A 19,206-nucleotide genomic window follows, 5' to 3' on the forward strand; every position below is an offset into this window, starting at 1 on the left:
GAAATACAAAGGAATGGGTATACTTATTTTGCCTCTTATTCATCTGAGGCATCTATGAAGTAGGGTGAGGCTCCTATGTCCTCACCTTGTGCAATAGTGGTTCCTTTGGTGGTAGGGGTACCTAAAAACTCACCCTCCAAGATTGGAGAGAACATCTCTTGAACTAATGCAGAACTTTTCCCCCTTGCTGGGGCAACATTCCTTGATACTCCTGCTGCTTCATTTTTTTCTTTTTTCTTTCTCTTTTCTTCATCTTTCCTTGATTTCTTTCAATCTTTCTTTAGATCATGTTGTTTCTTTTGCTCCGGTGTTATTTCTTCTCTCTTTCTCCTCTTTTCTTCTATTCTTACTGCTCACTCATCTATTTGCTACTTTTCTTTGTCTTTCATGAGTCTTCCCATTAGATCCACAATACCTTTATCATTATCACTCACCACTAAAGATGGGTCAAAAATAGTCTGTTGTGGTTGCCTTCCCTTTAACACTGCTATATCATCCTTCACCTGGTTAAATTTAGCCATGAACTTTGCAAGATCAGTGAGGGACAGTGCATCTAGCCTTTTGTTGATGCAGTGCTCAATGTTGTCCATCCTAGATTGAATAGTCTGGAATAGATTGATTGCCTTAGCTACAATTCCATCTACCAAAGGCTTAAATTTTTACACCCATTTATCTAACTGTCTATGAAACCTCTTTTGTAGATTTACGGATTTTGCAAAATTCTCCTGCATCGACCTGTATTCGGCAAAGTCTACTCCACCCATAGATTGCATAGAACCCAACCCTACAGATGTACTTGGAGGTACATACTAAGGTGTCACATAAGTGATGATGGGAAAAGGTATACCTTTGGGAATTTCTGTAGCATCGGGAGCTGGTGCTAACTGAGTCTGGTAAATTGGAAGCTTGGTGACATGCATCTCAAACTTTGAGTCATCTTTCAACTTTGCAATGTCCTGTCTGTGTGTAGCTGGGATTACATTGCCAATGTCACAAATCAGGGGCACACCGTACTATTTGGATAACTAAGTGTTAAATAAGGGAACGATAATACACTAGTTGTCTTATGTTCCCTCACAAAAATATCATCTATAATAATATGGCTGAAGTCAACCTCTAGCCCTGAAACCAAGCTTGCCACAAATATGGCTCAGTGTCTATCCAAGTTGTTGTCACCTTTTGTTGGCATGAACCTTAAGCGAACAACAACCCACTAGAACTTAGCCTTGAAGCTGATGGAATATTTTGTAATATGCTCACATGGATTAGTCAACCAAGAAGGGTTACCATTATTAGTTAATAATGAAGCCACCCAAGGCCTCTGAATAGATGCATTTCTCAAACTATACTCAAGATCAGGTATAGCAGGGGGAGCCTCAGACTCCTGCCCAAACAGCATCCAATTGATTGTTCGAGCTGAAATATCGATAGTGACTTATCGGACAGGTACATACTTTCTATTTGGCAAGCTTGAACTGACGTCCCCTTTGGATAGTCCTTTTGTACTATAGAAAGATAGTTCGAAAATAATTCTCTTACCCAATTTGGTTGATACACTCCTGGTAGATTGATCATCCATGCAAGTCATACTCTTTGAAACGGCGTTTTAACTCAGGATACTCATGTAGCTCCGATGTCACAATCTGATGTTCCTTCACAAATGGCCTTTTTATCCTTCTTGTTGTAGGTGTCAAACCATATAAAAATTCCCTTGTACCTCCTCTCTCTTCTATCTAATCATGTCTCTAACTTGAGGATTCTTAAGTTTGATAATGTTATCATCATCAAGTTCAGTATCTACATCTGTCGCTTACATTTGTTCTCCCATATTAGAGCATCAGTTTCACCCTCGACAGGCTTAGGTTGATTTGTATCAACTGTTGCCTTATTTGGGCTTAAGCTGGTATTGCTTGTGTTACTGTTGCTCTTCTCTTCAGACTTAAAGAGTGTGGTAGTTTCCCTTTCACGTTTCCTAGTGTTGTAAGCAAATGTAGATTCATTTTTACCCCTTTGAGATCTTCCTCCTCTATTTGGTGTAAGTTTACAAGCCATAATTCTTGAAAAAGAAGTAAGGAATTAGTTCAAAGCACAAAAACTACTTAACAGTGAAAACTTAAACTTGTTGGCCATAGTAGTTGTCCATCGGGTACCTGGTGGTCCACTATGTGGGCCATCAGGTCCTATACAGAAAACCTAAAAGTTTAGAGAGTTGCAATGTCTATTTTATGGTCCGTCGCAAAGTTGACAGTCCACCACTTTGGCCGTCGCATATTAACATGTGGGTGTCATTTCTATGGTTCTTGTGACAGTCCATTTGGTGGTCTGTCGCATAGTTGAAGGTCCACCAGTTCAACCATCGCACTCGCTTCTTCAGATTTAGGATTCAATTCGGTATTTCATTAAACATGTAGCATACCATCTTGATTCTTTAGCAAAAAATTGACACCAATTCCACATTTATAAACACAATTTCATGCTTTTGAGGATATGGGTTACTCAAACATCACCCACATAGAGTATATTATCATTCCGGAGTCAAAACAAGTTAAAGCAAAAGAAGAAAACAAGATGATATTTTATCAACCAACCAATTATTCATTTCATGTTGTATCAGTTCAATAAGAAAAGACATAGAGGTGCTCATACCTTGGTTTTACAGAAGTTACTCTTGTACTTGCTTGCAAATATTGAAAAGAAACTTAACTTAAAACTCTACAGTTGCTTTCAAAAATGTATGAGATGAATATAAAGAAGAGAGGTCGTAACTTAAATAGGGAAAAGGGAGTAGTTGAGAGTCCTACGAAAAGCAAATTCCTTCATATACTTTGAATCCAAAGGAAATTAACTAGTTGAAGAAGTTGAAAAGGGTACAACGTATGTAACCTCTCTTTTACCTCTTTAAAATAAATTGGTCCACATACATGTCACTTCAATAAAGAACAATTTTTAACCCGATCCGACCCAGTGTTACATTAAAAATGATGGCTACTACAACGGTCCATCACAAAGTTGATAGTCTACCACTTGGTCCATCGCACCTTACAAGAACATGGTTACCTCAGTTTAATTTTGATAGTTAAAGTGACAGTCCACCAAATTCATGACATTCCACAACTTTTGTCGTCCCACCTTACTAGAACCTGGGTAACTCAGCTTGATTTTGACGGTCAATATGGTGGTCCACCAATGTAGTGACGGTCCACCAATTTGGCCATCAATTTTTTTAGTGAATGACTTTTTTTAGCTTCTTTATGGCAGTTGAAATGGTGGTCCGTCAGGTAACTGGTGGTTCACCAATCCGGTCATCACTTTTGTTCCAGTAGCTCAGATTTTCCCCCTTTTTCCAATTGTATTACTCATTTTTTTTACTGTATGTTAAATCCTGCACACTTTACAAACACATAAAAAATGCACTAGAACAACAAAATAATTTAACTAATGTTTTAGAACAACACACCGTGGGTTGCCTCCCACTAGGGCCTGATTTATCATCATGCCACGACTCAATAATCTCGATTATTCAGTCTTTATCGAGATATAAATTATCAATACTCGTTATTGAGTCAATGGGACCGACATATAGTTTCACACGCTGCCTATTTACCTTGAAGAGACTTCCATCTTCATTTTCAAGTTCAAGTACTCTAGATGAGTAAACTTGACTTACTTTAAATGGGCTGGACCATTTGGATTTGAGCATACCTAGAAACAGTTTGAGTCTAGAGTTGAAGAAAAACACCAAGTCACCTCTCTTGAAAACCCGCTTTTCAATCTTGCGGTCATGGTACTTCTTCATCATTTCCTTGTATAGATTAGCTCGATCATAAGCTCCAAGTCGTAACTCGTCCATCTCATTCAGCTGGCCCAAATTTATATTTACTACCTTATTCCAATTCAAGTTAAGCCGCTTTAGGGCCCACAATGCTTTATGCTCTAGCTCAGTCGGCAAATGGCATGCCTTGTGATAAAATAATTGGTATGGCGATAGGCCAATAGGTATCTTGAAAGACGTTTGATATGCCCATAAGGCATCGTCCAGCTTCTTAGACCAATCCTTTCTACCAGCATTTACATTCTTGGAAATGATAGCTTTGATTTCTCGATTAGAGATTTTTGCCTGCCCACTTATTTTCAGGTGGTATGGTGTAGCTACTTTATGCTTCTTAACTCCATATTTTACCCATGTAGCTCTGAACATCTTATTGCAAAAGTGTGATCCCCCATTGCTGATAATGGTATGTGTTACCCTAAAGCAAGAGAAGATGTTTCTCCTTAAGGATGCAACAACTCTCCAACCTTCATTATCTGATAGAGTCACTACCTCAACCCATTTTGACACATAGTCAATGGCCACTAATATGTACTTCATCCAATTGATCTCATGAAGGGACCCATGAAATCAATGCCCCAGACATCAAATAATTCTACCTCCAGCATTTTAGACATTGGCATCTTATGGTTCTTTGAGATGGACCCTTGCCTTTTACATTGGTCATACCTCTTCACAAATTTGTAGGCATCTTTGAACATAGAAGGCCAATAGTAGCCACACTAAAGTACTTTCCTTGCAGTCCGATCACCTCCATGGTGACCTCCAACTGGGGAAGCATGAATCGCTTCCAGTATACTCAACATATCTACTTCTTAGACACACCATCCAATAATACCATCCGTATATCGCCGAAAAAGATATAGCTAATCCCAAAAGTAATGGGTCACATCATGGAGAAATTTTTTCCTTTGATAAAAGGAAAGATTCTTTGGTATCATCTCTCTCGCCACATAATTTGCAAAATCAGCATACCAAGGTATTTTCTCCATAACAACAACCAAGATTTCCCCATCCGAAAATGCATCATGGATCTCAAATTCATCTCTAACTGCTTGCTCACCTTCCAGCCTAGACAGATGATGTACTACTTGGTTTTAGCAACCCTTCCTATCCTTAAATTTGAAGTCAAATTCTTAAAGTAGAAGCACCTATCTGATCAACCTTGGTTTTGCATCCTTTTTCGCCATCAAATATCTTAAGGTTGTGTGGTCGGTGGGGGAAACAACCTTGGTTCCTAGCAGATAAGCCCGAAACATCTTAAAAGCATAGGCTACTGCAAGAAGTTCCTGTTCTATAACGATGTAGTTCTTTTGAGCTGCATTTACCGCTTTCCTAGCATAATATATTGGTTAAAACAATTTTTGTTTCTTTTGTCCCAGCACAGCTCCAAGGGCAAAACCACTTGCATTACACATGATCTCAAATGGTTTTGACCAATCCAATGCAACAATAATAACAGCATCAACTAGCTTCCTTTTCAGGCATTGAAATACCTTAAAGCCATCATCATCAAAGGAGAATTTGACTTCCATCTCCAAAAGTTTGCAAAGAGGGTTTTCAATCTTTGAGAAGTCCTTTATAAACCTCCTATAGAAGAAACATGACCAAGAAAACTATGCACCCTCTTCACTGAAATAGGAGGTTGAAGATTCTCTATAACCTCAACTTTAGCTCGATCAACTTCAATCTCCTTTGCTGAAATTTTTTTCTGAGAACAATGCCCTCATTCACCATAAAGTGGCATTTCACCCAATTATGCACAAGATCGAACTCCTCATATCGCTGCAAGTCCCTACTCAAATATACCAAAATCAGCTCAAACAAATCTCCTACCACCAAAAAATCATCCATAAACACCTCCAAGGTGTCTTCAACCATATCTGAGAAAATATAAATCATGCACCGTTGAAAGGTAGTGGGAGCATTACACAATCCAAATGGCATCCACTTAAATGCAAAAGTACCATATAAGTAGGTGAATGTCGTTTTCTCTTGATCCTCCAAGGCTATAGAAATATGATCAAACCAGAATAACCATCCAAGAAACAATACCAATGTCTTCCCACCAACCGATCAAGCATCTGATCCATGAAAGGCATTAGGAAGTGTTCATTCAATGTTTATGAGTTGATTTTTCTATAATCCATACATACCTTCCATCCAGTAATAGGTCTGAGTGGGATCGACTCGTTCTTCTCGTTTGCCACAACTGTTATGCCCCATTTCTTGGGCACGCACTGAATAGGACTCACCCCTTTACTAACTGAAATAGGGTATACTACTCTTGTGTCTATCCACTTGATGATTTCTTTCTTTACCATCTCTTGCATAGGTAATTTTAAATGACGTTGATGCTCAATAGTCAGGACACATTCCTCCTCTAACTGGATTTTATGTGTACATATACTAGGAGGAATACCAATAATGTCTGCAATCGTCTAACCAATAGCCCTCTTATATCTCTTAAGAACAAAGATAAGGGCTTTCACTTGTTTCTCTCCTAAGTTCACCACAATAATAATAGGTAGTGTATTCCCACTGCCTAGGAACACATACCTCAAATGACCAAGAAACTCTTTCGGGTCCAAAGTTGGTGGCTTGGCTGGTGGACTGGGATGATTTTTCAAATCCAAATCCAGCTTCTTGGATGCATAAGAATAAGACTACATGCCTATAAAGGCACGCACAGTCTCCTTATAATCTTTAATACCATCTTGATCAAAATTTATTAATACAACAGGTAAAGTCTCCATAACAAATTTTTCTTCTATAGGTACTTCTTGCTCCTCCTCATAATAAACATCCATAATAGAAAATATGCTTATATCTTTATTCTATTTTATGGACATGCATACATCAAATCAATCTACTTCATTATTCAGCCTGAATAGTAGCTCAGTTTCCTTTAGATCAATAAGTACACTCTCAATTGTGAGGAATGGTTTACCTATGATTATCACACCTAGAAGTCCACCTCGCAATTGAGAATGACAAAATTAGCTTGAAATATGAAACTGACCACCTTCCACTAATACATCATATAAAATCCCCATGGGCCATTTCACAAACCTGTCTGCCATAACTAATCTCATGTTCATGGGGGCAGGATCCCCCAAAACCAGTTTCTTATACACAACAAGTGGCATCAAATTTATACTAGCTCCCAAATTACATAGAGCCTTTGTAAACTCAAAAGGCCAAATAGTGCCAGGATAGTAGATGCTCCCGGATCTACCTTTTTTTGCACCAACGACCTTGTGGAAATAGCACCACGATGATGGATATTGTCCACCATCTCATAACTAACTGTCTGCTTATTTTTAATAAGGTCTTTCATGAACTTTGCATACCCGAGCATTTACTCTAATGCCTTCACCAATGGTAAGTTGATTGTCAACTTCTTAAGAATGGCCATAAACTTGCCAAACTTTGTGTAGTCGGCCTTATTTTTCAATCGATGAGGAAATGGGTGGTGGTGGTTTTGGGAACATTGTAACCACCACTTCAGTTTCTTTTCCCTTACTCTTCTCTAACTCATTAACCTGCTAACGGATGGATGGTGCGTTATCAATAACGTCATCCAGTTTCTCAAACTCCATTAAATAAGTTGCTTTATGTTCAATATCCTTTGCAATCATAGCTTTGCCCACAGATGAGCCTGGTAGTACCTTACCACTACGTATGGTAAGTGCCATGTAGGAGCCATCATTTCAAGGATACTAAACTATATCACTGGGTAAAGTTCTGCTCTTTCTCTAATTTAATGATAATGAGAGTTTGCTCATTTGCTACTCCAAATATTTGATAGAAGTAGAGTTTGAGTTTTCCTACTGACTCATGGAAGAAAAAACACTCTTCATAGTAGTCACCCAAAGTTGGTAGTCTCAACTACCTCTAATAATTTCTCTATTATGTCCTCCAAAGAAATCTTACCAAAGCTAGTTCCAACATTATCCCTGCTTCTAGGAGGTACATATAGTCCACTCATATCATTTTATGTACTCCAGTTCCCTTGATCTCTATCCATGTAACCAACTTTGTGGTAATAGTTTTGACCTTGATTTCCTTTGATATTGCCTCAGAAACCCACCTGATTATTTGGGTAGTTCACCTTTTCTTATGAATTAGAGTCAGCTCTTCCCTGGGATGCAACAACTTTAACATTCTCTATTTTTCAAGAAAATAGATGCTTAGTTAGCAAATCCATCTATCTCATTAAATGTACCATATCATGGAAACGTTCTCACTCTTTGTTGCATTGCTTTACTATCATACTCCAGACATAGTAGGGCTTGCTATCGCAGAATCCCTGGTATTCCAAGCTCTACTCTATTTGGTCATCTGATCAAGTATCTCTGAGGCCACTAGAAAAGTAAGGTCAACAAATAACCCTCTTGTAGCATTATCCACAACTTGCTTCATGATAGAGTTCAAAGCCCAATAAAAAGTCTCCATTATGTAAATATCCGTCATGTTATGGGTTGGGAATTCTATCAGCTTTTTTTAAACCTCTCCCAGGTCTCATGAAGAGCTTTAGTAGGAAGCTGTCAAAAGTTGCTGATATCATCCCTCAACTATACCCTCTTGGAGGGTGGAAAGATCCTTTTTAGAAAAGCCTCTTTTAACTGACTCTAGTTTGTTATATAGTCGAGAGTCAGTTCAGTTTGCCATAGTTGTCACCTCTCTAGACAGAGACAATGGAAATAAACGCATGCAAATAGCATTCTGATCCACTTATGGATTATCAAAAGATATGCAAATGGTGACAAAATTCACCAAATGCATGTTTTGGATCATCTCCGGGAGGACCACCAAACAACCCCATAAGATGAAGGAGTTTAATTATCATACTGGTAATATTAAATTCAGATCCTGGTGCTAGAGGTGGAGGAATGATAGCTCTATTTACACCTACTCCATCCATTCCATCTTTGTCGTCATTTAGATCAAACTGCACTGGTTGACATTCTTGTCTTTCCCTTAAGGGGCAATTTCTATTTACATTTTGATTCACTGGTGAAGCCATATTCTCTACACCTCTTGGGATAACAGGATCTAACAAATCATCATCCCCCAAATTGTCATCATCTGGATTAGAATGACGTGCCTATTGGCCATCATTCTGTTGATTTAGTTGAGCTCTAGCTAGAGCGGCTAGTTATTCAGCCTCTTGGGGGTCTGCCATTCTACCAATTAACTACGGTTTTGGATGTATTGGTAATAATGGTTAACCCAATCTCTGTGTCCTTGGAATACACAATAACTTCCTTGCACAGAAAAAAAACAACAAACAAAAGTAAAATTTGAGAAACTTTACTAATGGTAAATTGACAAACACAAGCATAATGGACAACCGTATTCCCAGGAAATGGTGCCAAAATTTGATATGCCCAAATAACAACTCTCATTAGAAAGTGTAAGTGGTCGCTGTCAAATATAGAACCCAATTGGGTTGGGTGTCGAATCCTACAGGGAATATCGTGTGCACTATCATTGTGGTTGTTACTAGACTGTTGATCGAAGGTTCCAAAATAGAGAGGGATTTTGATTTATCATTTATATTCAAATGTTTGTCACAGAAAGTAATCTAACTGTAAGTATATTACTAATAGTAATTCAATAAGAGAAGTCAAACTAGAGTTATGGTTACTGGGATGCTTAAGCAGCTAAGGTTGTGAACTATTTTTGATTCCCAATGAACAATTCTTATAACAAGAGTAATTGAATTCTATAGTTTACCCATTAGTTTCTCAACCTGAATGAGTAACTTATCCCTTAATTCTTTAAAACTTAAGGAACATAGTATTAATTAACCTATAATCTCATATGGGTTGATCCGGTTAAGGCATCTACCCTATATCCAAAGGTTAAAGCCTTTAGATTTATGTAAACCCTTTTTTTTCAATAAGAACATTTTTTATTTGAACAAACATTTTTATTCGGCTTACTTTTCAAGTTTGCAACCAAGAAAAGTCATTAAAGTGAAGAAGAGTTTATGCAATATCAATTGCTCATGGAAATCTACTAGATTCACAACCCAAAATCAGCTTTTCACATCAAGGCTGCCACCCTAGTTATGGAAGCTTAGCCACACATTTCCACCAAAAAAAGAGAAGAAACCATTGTGTTATTCATAAATTAATTCAAAGTTTACATACATAAGTCACAATTGTTATTCTTCAATCTTTAATAGAAAATATGATAAAGGAATCTATATCCACAAATCTCCACTGAATCTTAGAGAAAAACTATGTAACAATGTATTTTTAGTATGGAAAACCCTAATAAAAGAGAAGAGATGGATAAAAATCCCTCTAATAAATCCTAAAACAGGGTATTTATATGTTCCCAGGTAAACGAATTTAAAATTCAAATAATATAAAATCTGCAGGCAAAATAATGGCCAAAGTGGTGGTCCACCACAAGGTTGACGGTCCACCATTTGGTCCATCCCTGCTGATCTTGATATGACACTTTCTGGATAAGACTGACAGTCAAAGTGGTGGTACGTCGCAAGGCAGACGTTCCACTATTTGGTCCGTCACTGCTGATCTTAATAGGTTCCTTTCTGGATAAAACTAACGGTCTACATGGTGGTCCATTGCAAAACTGATAGTCTAACATCTTGACCATTGATGATGGTGCTGGAGAGTTTGATTCTGGACAGTCCTGACAACTGGAGTGGTAGTCCACTGCAAGATCGATAGTCCACCATGTTTGCCATTGCTGAGCCTTTCAAAATCCCAGGTTCTGTTTAGCGGTGACAACCAAAGAGGTGGTCCGTCGCAAGACTGACAGGCCACCACATGGCCCATCATTGGGTCTTTAGAAGTCATGATTTCTTCCTCTATCTGACGGTTGAGTTATTGGTCTATTGCAAAACTAACGATCCACCAGTTTGACCATCAAAAATGTTTTTCTCCTAATTTTTTGAGTTTTTTCCTTTAGTCATCTCCTTACCTTGAAACATTAAAAATCAGTATTAAATACAACCTTGGTTGCTTGAAAACATGCAATTTTCCAAAGAAAAGTATGAAAAATATTTCATCAAATTTTGGAGCATCACAACCTCAGCTTCAAAGCTCCCTGGTTCACCCCTAGAATTGTATATGACATATACATTCACATAAAATTAGCAAGATTCATGTTTGTATCATAAATCGTTGATCCTGAAAACACACCCTTAAAGTTTAGCAATTGGATCATTGCACTAGTAATGTCAAATTTAAGATTAGGAGTGTAGAGAAGGAGGAATGATGGCCCCTGTCTCTATAGGCTCAACATATCCCATATCCTTATCTTCATCATACGGTTGTAGATACTGATATGCAGGGATCAATGTAGCTCTGCCTCTATGAATCTCTGTCGATGCTTGGCCACCTGTCTTGGACTGGTTGATTCTCTTTGCTGAGCTACCCTAGCCTCTTTAGCTAACCATTCTTCCTCTACAAATCTAGCCATTTCAGCTACCTCTGCTAAATATTTCTGAGTTTGTCTATCTACCACATTCTTTAGATTAGCATATGGGGGAGGAGGTACAATCCGAGGGTCATAAATGCTAGCACGAATACCATCACGAACTTGCTCTGATATTCTTTGCGATGTTTGAAGAATTATTTCAGGCTCTGGATCCAATGGAAGTAAGGATTGTCTTTATTCCTATTTTTTCACATACACCGGCGTATACAAAAACAAAAGTAGAAAATAAAACCCACAAACTTCACCAACTTCAATTAACAATTCACAACGTCTTCCCCGACAACGATGCCAAAAATTAAAGTTGCCCAAAACTAACCTCTAAAGAAATATGTTATGGTCGATGTCAAATATAGTAACCTAAACTATAAGGGGGTCGAACACAAAAGGAAAATGTTGAACAATATCTCAAACTTGGTGAAATTCACGAGCAGTGCAGAAAAGTATGTGGAGGGATTTTGTCGTCAAAAGTAAATAGTAACCGAACTTGAATGCTTCACATTGTAAATAGTAAAAGACTAACACTAGGACTGTGTTCCCCCTGTATTTTTAACTCCTTAAACTTCTTGTGTTCAACTATCCTATTCAATTGCTATGCATTTTAATTCGACAAGTTATGTATTATCAACTGTCTTGTGAATGCATTGATAAATCTCACCCTTTACCATGTGAGTCTCAGGGCATCGCCTTATTGATCCTTGCCTAAAACCGCAGTTCAACTTACACCTTTTGGATATCAAGTTGACTATAAAAGATGGTGGAATTCTAAGATGGATGTGAATTTCAAATCACTTTCTTAATCCCCTTTTCCTAATCCCAAACTCCCTTGTGAGGATGTTCTCGAATACGGGTAATCCTCAAGATTCTACAGTAGGTCTGAGGTCCAATAATACGAATAATATTAAGATACATGCAACCCCAATAGAATATAAATCTCGTTAATGATTTATATGATAGGCCATTTGTCCTAGCACTTGTTATAATGAAGGTCGAGCACGAGGTAAATGTTTAAAAAATTTGAAGTATTCCTATGGGAGAAAAAGAGAGATAGAGAAAGAAAAGAAAATCCAAAGAACTAAAAAATAAAATCTAATAAAGGAGAAGAAAGCAAGTCTACAGAGTGAGAAGGACCTGCAGGTTAAGGTCCGAGATATAGCAGTTGGTGCTGGTAGTTTAAGACCGGCCACAGATAGTGAGAGGGGCAGTGACACAACCCCAACATTAGATATTCCATTGAGCTCACCAAACATAACTAGTGCCAAAACTATAGAGACAATCTTGACAACAAATGGGACTACTATTGATAAGAGTGGAGCTGAATCTTAGGATCCCCGTGCTGATTCAGTTTGAGCAAGCACCTTGAGTTCCCATGTATGTCCTCGATACTCGTATTATATTACTAAATACACTAGGGACAGAGCATAGGTTATAGTTGGGGTGGGGGATACCACTGTTGCTGTGGGTTAGGGTTGTCGTGTTTCAAAACTAGCAGGCCATAATTTCAAAGTGAGAATTGGCATGTTTATATTGTTTTGTGTATTTTGTTTGATTCTTAATTGATAAGAATAATTATTTTAGGCAGTTAAAACATGTGAAAAAAATGGATACCCCTCCTGCAAATTTTGTATGAGTATTACTGAGTGATTTGTGTGTTCATATGATACCTGCGAAATTTTTAGTGGCATTAAAATTAGAAATAAAATGAACTATGGCATATAGTTACATGAATTAGACAATTAATAACTGATAGTGTAACCCTGTACCATTAATGAGTACGACTATGAGTCGTATGTTGATTTGATGACTCATAAGATAGACTCATAAGATGGTCAAATTTCCCCTTTTTTAGTACTTTTTCTTCTATTTTTTATTCCAAAACAAATGTCAACCTATTTCACCTCCACAATACACGAAACTACATCATACCTACAAAATATCCTAAGTCCAAGCATGAATTATTTGTTTTAAGCATCGAATATGTCATGCTTCCACAATATATCACCTACTTTGACATAAGCAACTGAAGAAATTTTACCTAGATTACGGTTCTAAGCTAGCCTAAGTAGTCCCAATAACATTGACCATAGAAATAATGGTTCTAATATCAAAATCCCATCTCATATATAGCATAATACCATTATTATACTATGAATTACCTAAATCTACTGAGAAAGTAAATTTAGCCAATCTGAATGCTGAAGAATAGCCTTAAGAATTAATTAAACCATCAATTTTCCCTTTCGAGAAGCTTCCCCATGATGCCACACTAAAGCAATCATAGTCTACTCATCAAAATGATAACAATGATACCTACATTTCTCTATTGTGCTTTGGGTCCAAAATTACACAAAATACCTATGTAGGGCCTGTTGATGAAATCAAACTTTCAGTAGAAACACAAAATCTCTCTATGCTCAAGGAACATTTAAACTCGAAATTGGGTGAATCCCGAGATCTACTGGTGTTGCAATCAAGCCACCAAGATCTTAGGTATTTTAGAAAAAAATATAGAATTAAATCAAGAAATTGATAGAAGCTTTCCACAAATTCGAAGAAGAATGCATTCATTATTTTTAAGGTTCCCTCTTTTTAATGTTTAATATTCTTAAGAATAGAAGAAAAAATTTTGAAAAATAGGCTAAGTATGGATTTTATACCCTTCCCAAACATGCGAGTGTCTCTTAAGCGGACATCGAGTTGCTGAAGCGAGCATTGCTTAAGTGACCACGTGTTACTTTCGTGACTCTGGCATCCTCGACATATGTCATATAAGCAACACTAGCATTGTTTATGTGGCTCTCACACACACAATTGAAGCATTACTTAAGGAATGCCAGTGGTCCAATGCTTGGATGCTTAAGTGACTAGCTGGTCTTGTACGCGATGCACGACTTTAGAATTTTTCAAGTTTCTCCTTAACCCCTCAGAATTTATCCAAAATCACATATAATTAAATGAACTATGCTACATTATCAAATTCGATATTCCAAACTCAATGTGGCATTTAAAATTTTCCATACGAGGTCGTTTCGATGACAAATTGGTCCAACACCCATGGGTTATTTTTTATACTTCCAGCCAGTAGTCCAAAATCTATTTGAAATCCTTGGGACCGAAATCAAGGGCCCACCTAGACTAAAATCAATGTTTTGCACCTATTGGAACTGTCAGAATTGGCATACGAGGTTTTTAGATAGATAGTTTTGCCTAGTACCTAATTTCAACTAGCAAAGACTTCAAAGTAAAGAATTGGCTCTAAAAACAAAATGAACTACCAGATAGCCGAACTGCGAATTCAAATAAGTAATAAATGACTTGGGACAACAATAGTAAAGCTTTAAATGGCAAAAATATAGAAAATGACCTAGGGGGTCATTACAATATCCACTACTAAATGAACTTGATCCATGAAAGTAAATAATTAGGATGTACCTGAATCGTTAGAAGGGTGAGGATACTGGGTTGACATATCGCTCTTGACATAATATGTAGCCTGCTCTACTAGGTGGTGCCTCCACTAAACCTTAAATTCTTAAATCATTCTACTATGTAACCGAATGACATCACTGTCTAGTATGAGCATAGGTTCCTTCACAAAAGTCAATTTCTTATCCAACTAAACTGAGTCCAATCTAAGCATATAAAATGGGTCAGAAATGTATTACCGAAACATAAAAACAAGAAAAATAAGATGAACAGTAGAAAAATCTAGGCGTAAGGCTAACTCATATATCACCTCATTAATTATGTAAAGAATGTCAAAGGGTCCAATATATTTGGGGCTAAGCTTTCCTTTCTTCCCAATCCTCATCACGCCCTTTATGGGCAATAATCGAAGGAATACTCCTTCACCTATTCCAAATCTCAAGGAACAAAGTCTACGATCTGCATAAGCCTTCTCTTACTCTAAGTTGCCCTAAACCTATGCGAATCACTTTGACTCTATCGAACAATGCCTGAAGCAAGTCAGTACCATGGGGTCTAATCTGAAAAGTCTAAAACCAACCAACTGGAGAACGTCATCTCCTACCATAAAGAGCCTCAAAATATTCCATCTCAATACTCGAACGGCATTCGTTATTATACACAAATTCAACAAAAGCTAAGTGTGACTTCCACTGACCTAAAAAATCAATAACACAGGATCGAAGCATATCCTTAAGAACCTAAATAGTATTCTCTAACTTCACATTAATTTGAGGATGGATGGTTTTACTAAGATCCACCTAAGTACTTAACTCCTCCTAAAAAACTCTCCAAAACCTATAAGTGAACACTGAACCCCGGTCTAAAATGATGGATATAGGCACACCATGAAAATAGACTATCTCACTAACATAGATACAGGCTAACCTCTCAGCACTGAAGGACATCTAAAAAGGAATGAAATGTACCAACTTGGTCAACTAATCCATAATGGACAAAATGCCATTTGAATCGTGAGAGATACAAGGTAACTCACTAACAATATATATGGTAATTATATTACCCCATATTTCTCTAGCATATATTAACCCTCAGTACATTGGTTATCCTCAATTAAATTTTTGAAATACTCAGTTATTTTCATATTTGAGCCTACAATTGCATAGGAAATTCAATTATCTTTCCAATGATAAAAAATTCACCTAAATCTGACAACCGGGTTAGAAACTATGGCAATTTTAATTTAAAGTCATTAAAAATCATCATTCAAGCCAGTAGCGCATCGCGGAGTGTGTTAAAAAAGAAATTGTCAATTTTCAGTGTTGCTGCATGATATTAGTGCATCGTGCCATAGATCAAATTCACAATTTTAAATTTCCAATGTGCCAACGCGATCCCACTGCATCGCGGTGCACTTCCAGTTCACAACCAAAGTGGCAATGGGATACCACCGTGTCGCGCCACGATGAAATTTCCCAATCTATATATTCTAGTGGCCCAGTATGTTGGCGATGTGTCACGTAAGGGTTCCAAATTGGGAAAATTTCTCATAAAATTAAAGTGGTACCCACAATTAAAATAGTTTTTTTCCATGATTTTATTCCTCCCAGATGTGGGATTTAAGCCCTAAGAACGTGTAAAATCCTTCATTATTTACTTTTCCTCAAAATAAAAAGGTAGCTCTCTATCAAGAAAGAAACTCTAGCTCTCAATAAAAAAGGTCAATCCAAAGAATTTCTCCTAGAACTCATAAATTAAGGTTTGTTAGATGTTCATCTATGGATACTTAACTTCCATGGAGCCCAAGAATCGTTTTTCACAATACAAGATTTATTATTTATAATCTCCATGTTTAAATTAGATTGAATGCATGTTCATGATATTGTTTGAGTTTTAATCCATGATTTGGATTAAGAGTTCCAAGAATGTATTCTAGTATATGTTGAATTACATTATATTCATGATAAACCCTTCATTTTGCAAGTTGTTTGTTTTAACCATGTTAACCCTATGTGTTTATAATTTGATGAACTAAGTATGACCCATATGTGTTTGATAAATTGTCTATAGGAATGAATAATGCCATATAGCATGCTAACATGTATTCCCCATTCATGTAAAAGTTAATGTATTACAAGTGTTTGATGAAATGTCTCTGTGAATGAATTATGATCAAGTGAACATTGTTATTTTATTCAAGATTATGCTTTGCTTTACTTTTCATGCTATCGAGTCCTGGGGGTATTTAATACCCGACAATTTAGCTGTTTACCTAGAGCTAGTGTCAGTGAAAGGATAGTATCAGTCATCTCACAATTAGTAGTTCTTTAAATTAGTTACAGAACTTAGGAAAACTCAATAATCTCAGTGAATTCAGTCTAGTATAACAGTTAAGTGTCTTTTAGTTGGGAGTAGGATTCAACAACGAGTGAGCCAATGGATGGGGGATCACCTACCAGCAGAGGGTGTCATCCTTAGAAGTAATCCTTACATTCCAGAACAACATAGCCAGCATAGGGTGAGAAATCACACCTGCCAGTTGAGGGTTTATGAGGTGCTCTACCTGCCTGTGAAAGGGTACCGCCGTTCTCATTTAGGGAACCTACCAGTAGAGGGTTACTCTTTAACTTGTCTTTACCCATGGCACCATACTGACACCCTTCCAATTGGGGTTATAGATTGGACCCCAGCTCAGTTATCTTATCTTATATGGGGCGTGTCGGTTAGATAATTACCTCCTATAGTTTTAGTTTTGGCCTCATTTTTTAGAATAGAACTTAGTTCATTTCTATAGAATTAAGACTATCAAATACAGTCACTCAGTTAATAGTATTTCAGATTATCAGTGATCAAAGATTAATAGTATATTCAGTTATCAGTTATCAGATTCACTTTCAGTACACTCAGTCATAGTAGGCACAGTATGTTCAGTAGTTGTAGATCCTCCATGTATGCTAATCCATCTCTTACATATCATTCAGTTAGTTATTATTCATGGATATGAACCCATGCATTCATCCTTACCACATTTAGAATACCAGTACATTCCTTCGAACTGACCGTATACCCATTTATTTACGTTATGATATTTAATATCATAGGTTCTGACGCTCAGGTTCCTAACCGCTCTTAGCCAGATTCAGCCAGCAGTAGAAAATTTAGAAGTGAGTCCTCATCTATCGAGGATATGCATTTATTTCAGTAATTCAACTTAGCAGTATTTTAGAAGATGGAGTTAGTTGGGGGATTTTCCCATCAACTCTACTTTCAGACAGATACAGTTAGAGATTTTTCAAACTATATTGTCAGATAGTATACAGATTCAGATGTTATTATATTTTTTTAGTATTTTAGATGTTTTTAATCTTATGGCATTTCAGCCCATTATTCTGTATTAATTTCAGTATTATTGTTTAGTGCTCACAACATATATTATTCATGGGTTAGCTTGTGGTCCATGGAGGTCTCAATCACTCTGTGATGACTAGGGGTAGTCTCGGGGTATTACAAACTTTGTATCAGAGCCTAAGGTTCAATAAAGTCCTAGGGAGTCTGAAAAGCCGCATAACGTAGAGTCTTGTGCATGGGTGTGTAGAGCGCAACACTTATGGACAGGAGGCTTTGAGATGTTTTTAGGAAACATTTCCCTTCTTTTAGTATTTATTTCATGTGAGTGAGCATGAGCTCAAGTTAATCTATCAGTATAATCCCCTTCTTTCTTTCATTTATAGAACATGCCTCCCTAAAGGACTAATGAAAGAAGAATCGGAAACCAGTTAGCCCCACATCACGTTCAGGTAGATCCCCCGAACGAACATGTCTCCCATGTAAAATGCAGAGCTATATTCACTACTCTAGCCAATTTAGCAGTAGCTCAGAATGAATGTCCAACTGTTGTTTCGGTCAACCCAGTGGCCAATACTGCTGCAACTAGAATTCGGGACTTCTCCTGAATGAATCCTCTTTTCTTTATGGGATCTATGTTCAAAGAGGATCCCCAGAAGTTCCTCGATCAGGTTTAGAAAGACACAATTATCATGGGAGTGACTTCCAATAAGAGTGTTAAGTTAGCCGCCTATCAGCTATAAGATGTAGCCCATACGTGGTTTATGCAGTGGAAGGTAGACAGGCGTATAGATACTGAGACTATAGAGTGGGAAAACTTTGCTATTGCCTTCCTAGATAAATTCTTTCACTTAAAACTGAGAGAATCAAAAGTGTTAGAGTTCATTAATCTCAGACAAGGTACTATGAGCATAAAAGAGTATTCCCTTAAGTTTACTCAATTAGCCATTTATGGTCCCCCTGCAGTAGCAGATAAAATGTCCAGAATTAGCAAGTTCATATTTGGGGTGTCAGGTAGTATGGTTAAGGAGTGCAGAACAACAATGTTGATTAAAGAGATGGACGTATCTTGTCTTATGATTTATGCTCAACAGATTGAGGAGCAGAAGCTTAAAAAGAAGGAGAGA

General features: G+C 37.2%; 1 protein-coding gene across 1 annotated transcript; it reads right to left on the reverse strand.

The window, feature by feature from the left end:
- Positions 1-3,520: 3,520 nt before the first annotated feature.
- On the reverse strand, positions 3,521-4,198 carry LOC124886582. Its single transcript, XM_047395409.1, has one exon. The coding sequence runs from the start codon at positions 4,196-4,198 to the stop codon at positions 3,521-3,523; it is 678 nt and encodes a 225-aa protein (XP_047251365.1).
- Between the last annotated feature and the right edge of the window lie 15,008 nt (positions 4,199-19,206).

Source organism: Capsicum annuum, chromosome 8 (assembly GCF_002878395.1).
Source record: "Capsicum annuum cultivar UCD-10X-F1 chromosome 8, UCD10Xv1.1, whole genome shotgun sequence".
NCBI classification, from domain to species: domain Eukaryota; kingdom Viridiplantae; phylum Streptophyta; class Magnoliopsida; order Solanales; family Solanaceae; genus Capsicum; species Capsicum annuum.